Source organism: Lampris incognitus, chromosome 10 (assembly GCF_029633865.1).
Source record: "Lampris incognitus isolate fLamInc1 chromosome 10, fLamInc1.hap2, whole genome shotgun sequence".
Lineage (NCBI taxonomy): Eukaryota > Metazoa > Chordata > Actinopteri > Lampriformes > Lampridae > Lampris > Lampris incognitus.
The window spans coordinates 48,617,298-48,629,209 of NC_079220.1; the positions used below are offsets into that span (position 1 = coordinate 48,617,298).

Here is an 11,912-nt window from a genome sequence, read left to right on the forward strand (position 1 = left end):
ACGCACACACACACACTCACACACACACACACACACACACACACACACACACACACACACACACACACACACACACAATATTGTGCATCCTTGTCTTGAGCACGTGTATGTCCCATTCTGTGTGTATATTTGTGTTTTGTTGTCCGTGTTTGCATGCTGCCTTACTGTCAGATTTACACTGACGGGGGGGTGGGGGGGGATACAGGCCAGAGCTGTGCTGCCTTGGCAGTGTGGCCCGTAGCACTGCATCGTTAGCTTGTGAATACAGGGGTGGGAGAAAACACAGGCTTGTATGTCTTTTTTTTTTTATCAACGCTTCATTTAAAATTGCCTCAGCTTCAATAAGATGCCCTTGCTATGAAAACGTCCATGCCACAAAACTTGAGTGGCTTTCATGTGAAGCTGAAGGAATCAGTGTGATATTACTGCAGTTATTCCAGTGCTAAAACACACACACAACGTTTTAGCCCATCCATCCTATTTGAAGTGTCACATGTGACACTAGCATTTGGGAGTTGCTTAACAAGTTAGTTCAGAATACCATAATTTCTACTAGGTCAACATGGTCAGTTGGGCAGCCACAGGCTGTTAAGCAACACTGTCAAACGTTTACATCCACCCACATCCTGTATAGCATTCCAAACATACAACAAGTTACCAACCAGTTGCAGGCTATTCAATCCGTTGGCCAATAGGACTTTACTTCCTGTTTCCTGGTGCTGCTACTTACAGCCTTGTTGCACGCTGAGCGATGATTCTGGAAGTCCTCCCAAGAGAAATCAACTTAGGAAAGCCCCAGATCGTTTCCTGCCTCTTGTCAAGAGCAAAGCATAGGCATGTGGTACGTCAGTGCGTCTGTACTTCACGGGACAAGCTTTTACCGGGAGCACTACAGCCTTTTGTTGCTCTTGACATGGAAATGCTGAAGGCTCAAAATCTTGCACTCACTTCACTGAGCATAGCGAGCTGAGGATCATGTCTCTCCCAGAGGAAGACCTTTCGTGTCCCATATGCTGCGACATCTTCGCAGACCCTGTTCTGCTGTCCTGCAGCCACAGCTTCTGCAGGCTCTGTCTGCGGCGCTGCTGGGACACCCCTGGCGTGCACAAGTGTCCCGTGTGCAGGAAAAGAGCCTCCAAGTCTAATCCCACCTCCAACCTGGCCCTGAAGAATCTGTGTGAGGCTCTGCTACAATTGAGGACACAGCATCCAGCACCGGGGGAAGAGGCAGCAACCAGCTGTAACCTTCACGCGGAGAGGTTCAAGTTCTTCTGTCACGTTGACAAAAAGCCCCTCTGTGTGGTGTGTCAGTCTTCTGAGATGCACAGAGGCCATGACTGCTCCCCTATAGAGGAGGCAGTGTTGGACTGCAAGGTGAGAGAGATAAACATTCCTTTATTCTACTCATTAAGATAATTACACGAGCTAACTAAGTTTGACTTCTTGCCAAAAATGAAGTACCAAAACTGAAATGGCTTTAGCTCTTGAACACTTTTGAATATATTGCACGATCGTGGTCTCTCCTGATAGGTCAACTCCTTTCGTAGTTTGTTCCTGAGGGGTCAGAGTTAACCTAAGTATTACTGAAATGGAGACGTGGAAGCCCAAAACACAGTGTAAACTTCCCCTTTGTCTCTCGAGCCTATGACGCGGTGGAGCTATGGACACATCTTATTAGTTGCCTCTTCAAATTTGATTATGGAGCACCAAAAGAAGAGCCTTTTGCATTGTTTTTATAATTGATATGTATGGGTGGATCTTTAAAACATCCATTTTGGAGTCTCCAAGTGGCCACTTTGTGCCAGATGATATCATGGAGACTGTGCACGACAATACATACTATTACCTTTCATCTAGACAGCGCCACAGTGTTGGCCCCACAAGGTGTTGGCCCTTGAATGCAGAATGCTGTTGGTCAAGTCTGTCCTGTTTGCATGACGATGATAAGCTTAGCATTGTGTTTGGAGACCTAAAATTACCCGGAGTACATTATGTATTGTGTGATGGCAATCATCGTTCCAGCGGTGTATCTTATCAGTGCTGTTAACACCTAACCTAAAAGCGTCACCCAGATACACGTATATCTCTGACTTCCAGGACGATCTTAATTCAACCCTTGAGAACCTGCAGGATAAACTTGACAGCCTTAAAAGAATTCACACATCCTGTGACGACATTCTCAATCACATCAAGGTAACACAAAAAAAATGAGATGTCATCCTTAAATTGCTAAGCAAATAGCTCAAATGAGTCAGCCTTTGAAATGACCCCATCAACCCTCACCCCTTTAGAGCCAGGCGCAGCAAACAAAGACAGTGATCAAGGACCAGTTCGAGCAACTCCACCAGGTCCTTTATCAGGAGGAGTCAGCCAGATTAGCCGCCCTGAGAAGTGAAGAAGAAGAGAAGATCACAGGAATGAAGCAGAAGATGGCAGCGATCTCAGCAGAGATGCTGTCCCTCACAGAGTCCATCAACATCCTGGAGGAGGAGTTGAAAGCGGAGGACATTGTCTTGTTGGAGGTCTGTATGATGGTTCTAGTTTACAAGCATTTATCAGTTACTTTTCACACAACCTTCCCAACTTGACACGGTGTTTTTACTTTCCAGAACTTCACAGCTGCAAAGGAGAGGTAAGGTATTTTTTTGTTTGTTTGTTTGTCTTTTTTTTACACTTTCTCTTTGGATGCTCCGAGAGGGGCAAGTTCTCAGTGTGGGAATCATGGCTGTCATTGCAGATGCACTAACATACAGATCAGTCCAGAGATCATGTCCGGGGTGCTGATCGACGTGACCACGCATCTGTGCAACTTGAAGTACAGAATTTGGGAGAAAATGCAGGAGCATGTTGACTACAGTGAGTACACCCGTCCCGAAAATGTCATTTTCTGCACTCCAGGATGCCCGTGGGACCATGTGGCCACAGATCTACGTAAAGGTAGTGTCCTTGGTTCAAATCTGACCAAGGACCTGGAGCTGGATTCACAAGTGTCTTTAAGAGATGACCTAAGATGACATTTTAGGAAGTTCTTCAGAAGGCACTCAAGTACAACTCCTCAATATTTTCTTAGTGTCAGTCTCACATCTTATGAACTTAATGTTTCCTTGTTAATTTCTCAAAATAGAGCAATAACATTATGTAAATTACCACAATTGACTGCACTTTAAGGAGACTGAATTTTACATTTCTGTTAATTATAGTCAGCATGGGTTTGTCAGCGTTAATGCTGTCTTTTTGGAGGTGGAATACCATTAAAATTGGTTTAGAAAATAACTGGGGAAAACTATTTAGAGCAACTTAAACTTGTGGTTTACTTAAATAAGCAGTTTTAAGTACAGGAAAACTCAAACATACGTTTGAGTATGTTTGAGTTGTTTCTGTTTATTGAAGTGAAAGTGATTTTTATTTTGTTGCCTGTAAGGCTCCACGTGTGCATGGCGTTATAATAGCATCATATTTGAACTGTCATATTAATGTGTGTGTGTATATGTGTGTGGGCCCTGTGATGGCCAGGCGGCCTGTCCAGGGTGTCTCCCCGCCTGCCACCCAATGACTGCTGGGATAGGCTCCAGCATCCCCCCGCGACCCTGAGAGCAGGATAAGCGGTTCAGATAGATGAAGTATAGGAAAAATTTAAAGTCCGGATGAAATGAAAAATGCTTTTTTAACCCTTTTATATCACATTCCCGGTCACATTGTGCACCTATTTAGCAACATAAGCCAAACAAATATGGGGAAAAAATCATTTTTTAAAATGTTTATATCATAATCATGTTTTCTCCCTGTAAAACAAAATTTCAGCCAATAATATCATGACATCCATGCTAAGATTAGCTAGCTAGCTAGTAACGCGCCCACTTTTCAATGTTCAAGTTAAAATTCCCCACAACCTTTATGTCCCGCCTGTCTATCCCGTGTCATTCAGAAATACGTCACAATACGGAAGTTGGATACTCCCCCCCCTTTATTGACTTTATTAAAAAGTTGTACACATGTACATTTTACAACACGAATGACGACAGTACAAACAAACAAGCCAGAGGGGGTAGGCCAGCTAAAAATAAATAAACAAAGAAAAATAATGAAAAGGAAAAGAAAAGAAAAACATTTAAGACAACAGCTAAGATCACAATTCATTTACATACATATTTTACAGCGAACACATGCCATTAGAGTTTTTTGGGGCCTTTTCGTCGGCGCTAGCATTAATACTTTTTATGTACTGTGAAGTTGGATACTCTCGAAATGCCGTTTCAGCCGTGGGTGTAGTACATCCATCCATGGTTTCAGGTGGACTTTTAACACTGGTTATTACGGTTTGGCTGATAAAGTCTTTAAAATTGTAAAGACTGTGAAACATCAATTTAATTATCTAAAAAGAGTTTGTGTATGAAATTAGAGGCTTATATCACGGTAATAAGTACTTATCTTAAAATCAAATCTTACTTTATTCAGACACATAGGTAGGTCCATATTAAAAAGAAAAATACAACACAGGACAACAACACAAAAATATAGCTAACAGCAGTCCACAAATCCACAATGATTAAAACCTGTACGGACACTGGTTCCAGTGTTTCCAGATACAAGAGCAGTACCTTGAGTCACTTTGTGTAGGCTCAGTTAAGCGCATTGTAATTACGTTGTTGGAATCAATACATTTGTCCACAAAATTCCTCAACACAGCATGAAAAGTGGGAACATTACTAGTCACAAACATATGACGTGCACTTGTCCATCTTGGAAGCTTTAGCAAGAATGCATCATTATATGCTGCCTGCAGCTTTTTCATTTTTGCTTGGCTGTAATTGCACCACTGTGCAGAGTGGAGGACAGTAGGCCCTAAAAAGAGCAGTTTTAACATCATCTGTGCACATATGAAATTTGCGTGCCAGCGTATTGGCTTGTGCGTACAGTTAAAGTTATGGGAAAAGAACAAATCTGAAAACTTTGACTTCAAGAATCCCATTTATTAGTCTCACGTCTTGCCTTCGGGAAGAAACGTAAGAAGAAAGTTGGGAAAATACCTAAGATCTGTTTTCTGAGGCTAGCCAACTTTTTACCTTTTCCCATAAGACTAAAGTTAGTGTTGCATATTACACCTATTTTTCCCTCCCTTGTCAGTTCACTGTATTGTCTAATCAAGCAGAAAGATGTCTGAAAACACTGGTAACAGGAGAGGTTATCCCCCCCCCCTCCCCCAGTATGTAACAGTCTTTTTCTGGCCTCTTCCTCTTTTTTTTTTTCCTTTAATTTTATTTTTTCCTCTCGGCTCTCAGCTCCAGTGACGTTGGACCCAAACACGGCGCACCCCTGCCTCATCCTGTCCCGGGACCTCACCTCCCTCCACTACTCCAGCCAGCCCTGGCCGCGTTGCCCCGACAACCCCGAGCGGTTTCACATGAGCGCGGAGGTGGTGGGTATGGCCGCCCTCGGGTCCGGAAGTCACCGCTGGACGGTGGAAACAGGAGGCAACCAGGACTGGCTGCTGGGTGTGGCCTCCGCGTCCGTTCCCAGAGACGCGGAGGTCTTGGCCCGGCCCGAGAACGGCTTTTGGACCTTGTGTTTCCGGGACGGAGGGCTCAGGGCGATGACCTCGCCGCCGACGCCGCTGACGTCGAGCAGGAAACCCCGCCGGGTCAAAGTTCAGCTGGATTACGCCGAGGGGACGCTGTCGTTCTTCGACGCCGCGGACGACGCGCTCCTTTACGCGTTCGCGCACACCTTCCCGGAAGCGCTGCTGCCATATTTTTACACGCAGAGCCCGAGTCCCCTGAGGATCCTGCCCGGCAACGTGCCCGCTGGGATGCTGCGGAGGGGGGAGGGCGAGCTGTCCCAAAGCTGCTCCGCTGAATGAGACACACGCCGCCCTCGAAACCTGATGGCGGAAAGAGATATGACACGATGTAAGATTATAGACACAGGTCCGAATAAACAATCACTTCCTGTCACAGAGGGTAAGCGCCGCCGCGCTCGGTCTATTAATAGGCTATTATTCACCAGCTCATCTCGCTGATTCAAAAATATTATTATTATTCATGTATTTAACCTCCATCTTATCACGCTGACATTGAAGTCTCGTTTGCAAGGGAGACCTTGCAGCACAATGACAACCACGAAGGTTTCATGCAACTTATCAGTATTGTACAGCGAGTTAATACGGATAAGGATATGCAAAATACAACAGGGGGAAAAACTGTTGAAGATGGCTGTGTGAAGCACAGACACGTCAAGGAGGTTTTATTTGTATAGCCCAATATCACAAATCCTCAAAATACACACACACACACACACACTTTTTTTTGGAGTGGCGTTAGGTGCAGCAGACAGTCCAATCCATGAGTCCACTTTCAAATTAATAACCCTACTAGTTTTATTCAGCTCATTCATTCTTTCCTTCCCACTAAATGCGCTCCAAATGTCTTTGGTATGCGTGCTAAATCTGATGAATCTAGGCTAAAGTTCAAATCTGTGCTCCTGAAACGTTTGTTTTTGTTCTCATACTACAGATCACAAAACTCATTTCAGCACCCAAAAATGTTATGCATGTAGGGTTAAAATACCGCGTTGGTTCCCAGGACACTGAAAAGAAGCCACTGTACGGGGTTGGCTCCCATTGCTCCCATCAACTATTTCTGGTCTGAGTGGGAGCTCGTCTTTTTTTTTCAAATCTATTTACAAATCTGTAGATGTGATATGTTCTTCCGTTGTAACGGTCGTTTCCTTTTTGTGCAGAGTTTTGTTGGATTGCCTTTCTTCTCTGCACCTTTTTACCCTTCTGAAGTAAACCAAGCGTGATGGGAAATATTTAAGGAGAAAAAGTTGCCAATATAAAGCAACGTTATCAAACCCTACCTCGTTGTCCTTAACTGGCCTTTGCTTTTCAAGGCAGATTGTTGTGAAATATCACCAATATTACATTCTTACGACTGAGGAAAGTGATCTGTACTGATTATTTTCCAGAATTGTGACAAATGAAAGAAAAAACCCTGACTACTTGACCCCTACAGTGAGGGGGGGGGTCTGGGGGCTCTGTTTTGCTGTGGGGATATTTTCCTGGCATGGTTTGGGTCCGTTTGTCTCCTTAGGAAAGGGTCACTGCAAATCAATATAAAGTTATGCTTATTGATCACCTTTCTCCTATGATGAGACATTTTGATCCTGATGGGGAGTGGTCTCTTCCAGGATGACAATGCCCCCATCCACAAGGCAAGAGCGCTCACTGAATGGTTTGATGAGTATGAAAATTATGTAAATCACATGCTATGGCCTTCACAGTCACCAGATCTCAACCCAGTTGAACGCCTATGGGAGATTTTGGACCGACAAGTTAGAGAGCGCTCTCCACCACCATCACCAAAACACCAAACAAGGGAATATCTTCTGGAAGAATGGTGTCCGTCCCTCCAGTACAGTTCAGAGACTTGTAGGATCCATGAAAACGAGCACTGAAGCTGTTCTGGAGGCTCCTGGTGGGCCAACACCTTACTAAGACACTTTATAGTGGTTGTTCCTTTAATTTGTCACCCGTCTATATATTCTGGATTCTGTTGATTGTATGTGTTGGGTGTGTTTGTCTGTCTCTTTTTTGGCCATAATTATGTCTTATATAAAAGGTCAAAGTGTGCATCTCTGAGAGCAACTCACCGTGTCAAATTCTATACAAAAAAGTTAAACATATTGTCAAATTTGTATTTACTAAATCCTTCAGTGTGGCTCTGTGGTGTGTTGGTTTTTTTATTGACCACACGATGGCGCCCCAGTCTCGCAGATCTCGATATAAACGGCGACTATGGCGAGCGCATAGAAATTAAGGTTATAAAGGGAACACAGCGTTATGTCGTTACATTATTGGAAAAAAAGTATCAACAGACAGCGTTGTAGTTTATGAGGACGTGTCGTCAAAGTAACGTCACCTTTAAAATGATCTAACGCTTGTTCCCTCTTTCAACATTTTCAGCATTCATATTCTGAATGTTGAAAATGAACACAGCCAACGGTAGGTTTGAAAACGTTAACATTATTTTACTTTCAAGAGCAGTCTGTCATATAATATAGAACAAGTATGAGACGCATTAAAAGACTTGAACCATAATAAACGTTGATGGACGAGCCCTAAAATGAATTAGCGTCGGTGGCGGAAATAATCCGTCGCCATCGGTGATGACGCGTCATCAGTGTCGGCACACGAGATGATCAAGCCACTTCATTGTCCTTCGAGGGGAAATTCTGCTGCACAGATTGCAGAGGAACAAGCTGACATCAGATTCATACAGAAAACAACCGATTCAAGACACCACGTGACCAGCGCCGCCGCTACCTACACGCGCATCACGCACGTTGCGTAGGGCACCGATTGCCGGAGGGGGGCACCAAAAACACCCTATTGATCATCGTAATGATTCCGTTTAAGATGAAGCGCAACTACAACAGGCGCCATTAAACCACTGGAGGCAAGGCAAGATATACGTAACGGCTCGAAATAATCAAATTAATTATGGTGCCTCCCTTCCCCATCTCTTGGCCGGGTGTTTTAACAGCAAAAAGAAAAACAAAAGAAGTAAATGGAATAATAAATAGATTACTGGAGGCGATATGTATGCACAGCAAGGTATGTCACAACTATACAGAGTTTTCAAAGGCGGCTGAAACAGTTCATCTGGATACAACGTGCATCGACAGGTACGTTTCGCATATGCAAATATGGGTGTGACCCCTGATCATGTGCACTATTCACAGAGAATTAGGGATCGTCGCAATCACAGCATTGTGAGATGGCAGGTGAACTCTTAACCTTAAAAAAAACAGAATAAATTGAAACAAATATAGAATATATGATATTTCTTAATCATTTCACACAAAAAGGTTATGACAATATATGACTATTGACATACAAATAACGCTGTCTGTCAATCATATATTCTATATATATGTTTCAGTTTATTGTTTTTTTTTAAAAAACTTGAAAATATGACTCAGGCCATTATTTTAAGAGGGTGACGATATACTAATATATTCTATACTAAAATATATACTATGTAATTATCTGTCATATACTATATTATGTACTTATGTTATAATTATAACAATAATAATTTATAACCAGTGTACAGCAATCCATAACCAGTATGCAGCAGTTGAATGTGTAATTACAATCGCACATGTGATTTAAAAAGAGGCAGTGCACGTCATAGATATGTAAGGGAGACATCTTGACGAGAGAAGCCTATTTACAAAGTGTCATGCTAACATAATTGTCCATGAGAGCGATGGCTTGTGGGAAAACAAACTTCCTATGTCTGGTGGTTTTGGTGCACATTGCTCTATAGTCTTGCCAGAGGGTAGGAGTTCAAACAGACTGTGTCCTGGGTGTGGGGGGGGGGGGGTCTGTGCTGATTCTGTCCACCCGTTTCCGGGCTCTAGAGGTGTACAAGTCCTGCAGGTTGGGGTACAAGTCCTGCAGGGTGGGCAGGGGAGCACCAATGATTTTATTTTCTGCTGTCCTTAACTGTTGGCTGCAGTCTGTTCCTATCCTGTTTTGCTGCTGCTCCGAACCAGACTGTGATGGATGTGCATGGGGCAGATTCAGTGACTGCGGTGTCGAACTGGCTCAGCAGCTCCTGTGGCGGACCAAATTTCCTCAGTTGCCGCAGAAAGAAGATCCCCTGCTGGGCCTTTTTGAGGATGGAGTTGATGTTGGTCTCCTACTTCAGGTCTTTGGAAATGGTAGTTCCCAGAAACTTGAAGGTGTCCACAGTTCATATAATAATAATAATAATAATGATAATAATAATAATAATAATAAGCATCAATAATTATTTGATTAAAGTATTTATACTAAGATTTGTTCTGTGTGTCTGTTTTTTTTGGCGGGGGGGGGGGGGACCACAACGCAATTATACTTAGGGTACCCAAATGGCCCACAGCAGCCCTGCATGTGACATTTACTGCTCGTGAAGTGCCACAGAAGTGTGCCAGTGGTGCATTGACAGAGTCCTGTCATGTTGACAGGGCAGTCTGCAGAGGGCTTTGACGGCAGTGGTCAGAAACCTGTCGTACCTGTAGCCGGGCGGCAGAAAGGTGAGACAGATGGTGAAGGGTGTGTCCAAGGTCGTGTGTTATGGTGAGGGCCACAGCCACATTGTGTGTAAAGGCGTCGGTGGTGTGGTTTGGGAGGTTGTGGGTGGGGGAGTCCATTGAGAGTTACTCATAACTGGTGACTGTGAGCATGGCGAGACAGCAAGGGGAGCGATGGGCTCCTCTTTTGTGCTCACTTACAGCAGAAGCAATAAGTAGAGCGGCAAAACATCGATACATACTTTACTGATATTAGTGATGTGTTGATCAAAACTGTTATCACTTCAAGTAAGTCCTGTATCCCTTGTTATTATTTCAATATGGATGATCTGTTTTTATTTGAAATTAGAGTTCAAATCAAGTTAATTGCCGTCATATTGATACATAAGTACAGAGAAAAGCTTGTTTTGTGGCTTCTCAGTGCAGCATGGATACAGCATGCAATAATGCAGCGGTGCAAATATATGATATAGCGATATACAACAATATTTAATAATAGACCAAACAAAATAGATGTAATAATAACAAGAAGAAGAGTAGAAAACAGATTAAAATTGTCAGTGCACTGTCAATCAAACGGTCAGTCTGCAAGCATACGTTGTCTTAAATGTAAGCCTTGACCTGTATTTGTGCAGCTTTTATTTGAGCCTTCCCTCTAGATAGGTGGGGCATGGACGGGCGGGGTCTTGTTCTTTTCCCTCTGCTGTCCCACATGTGTAAAATCTCTTGACACGGGCCTCAGGCAGGCAGGACAGCTTTTGCATAAGCGAAAGGTAGAGGAGAGGCTGGATGCTCCTGCTGGTGTTGAGGGAGGTGTGCTCGTGAGGGAGGTGTACTGCGTGTAGCAGGGAAACACGTCGAGGTTGTGGTGTTCTTCAAAGGGGAACCGGTCCACAGGAGGCAGATAGATGCACACTTATTATTGCCAGAATGGAGATTACCATCTTTTTTCTTCATGGGGTGCATCTCGTCTTTCCCCGTGGCTCGGGACATCTTAAGGGCCCACAGGATGGAAAAGTTGCACGAAACCATCCAGGTGAACACTGGAAAGATCTCCCCGGTGAAGACCTTCTCCAAATTGGGAAGGCCTCCTATGGTCTTTGCTGAAGCATAAGCAATGGTGAGGCCCAGTACCAGAAGGGAGAGGCTTATCTTGTACTTGTTGTCCTTGAGTCAGCCAAATGCCACAGGGAAGAGGACAGCCACAAAGCAGTCCAGGCAAAAACAAGAGAGGAACAGAAGCCTGCTGGTGTCTTTCACGCCGTAGGAAAACCTGAGGGCGGACCACACCTCCTTGCTGTGCAGGTGATAGAGGTTGATGGAGCTGACCGGGATCCTGACACTGAAGTAGCAGTCCATGAAGGCCAAGCAGTCCAGGAACATGTCCGGTGTGGAGGGCTCTTTGTTATCGCGAATGAGGATCAACATGACAAGGATGTTGGCAGGGATTCCCACCGACATGTTGATGCGCTGCGCTGTCAGCTCGAAGAGAAGGCCCTCCGCCACTTCCTCACAGCCGTCAAACACACTGCAGGGCCTGACTGTGGAGTTGGGCGCCATGACAGCTGTGGTGTTGAGAGCGAGTCAGGTCGGGAGGGAGGTTGAGTTGATTGGTTACAGTAAATTTTCCACCATAGCAAGAGAAACCACCAGGACTCGCTCATTCATTTAGTGCTTCGCTCGCTCGTTTGCTTGCTTACTCACCTGCTCACTCGTTTGTCAGATATGCTTATTCAAGGATGCCATTATGACCTTGTGTGCATTTTGCTGCATCATTTGGACAGAACTACCCCGCGGGATGGCAAATGTTCAGACAGATGACTGTAGCAGCTCAT

At 44.3% G+C, this 11,912-nt stretch overlaps 1 protein-coding gene and 1 pseudogene across 1 annotated transcript; one reads left to right on the top strand and one right to left on the bottom strand.

Annotated features, from left to right (window-relative positions):
* Positions 1-846: 846 nt before the first annotated feature.
* Positions 847-7,709, top strand: LOC130119582 (E3 ubiquitin-protein ligase TRIM35). Its single transcript, XM_056288123.1, has 7 exons — positions 847-1,374; positions 2,098-2,193; positions 2,292-2,522; positions 2,610-2,632; positions 2,738-2,856; positions 5,280-5,906; positions 7,279-7,709. The coding sequence occupies exons 1-6, from the start codon at positions 976-978 to the stop codon at positions 5,855-5,857; spliced, it is 1,446 nt and encodes a 481-aa protein (XP_056144098.1). The 5' UTR covers positions 847-975; the 3' UTR covers positions 5,858-5,906; positions 7,279-7,709.
* Positions 7,710-10,715: 3,006 nt separating this feature from the next.
* On the bottom strand, positions 10,716-11,691 carry LOC130119841 (uncharacterized; annotated as a pseudogene).
* Between the last annotated feature and the right edge of the window lie 221 nt (positions 11,692-11,912).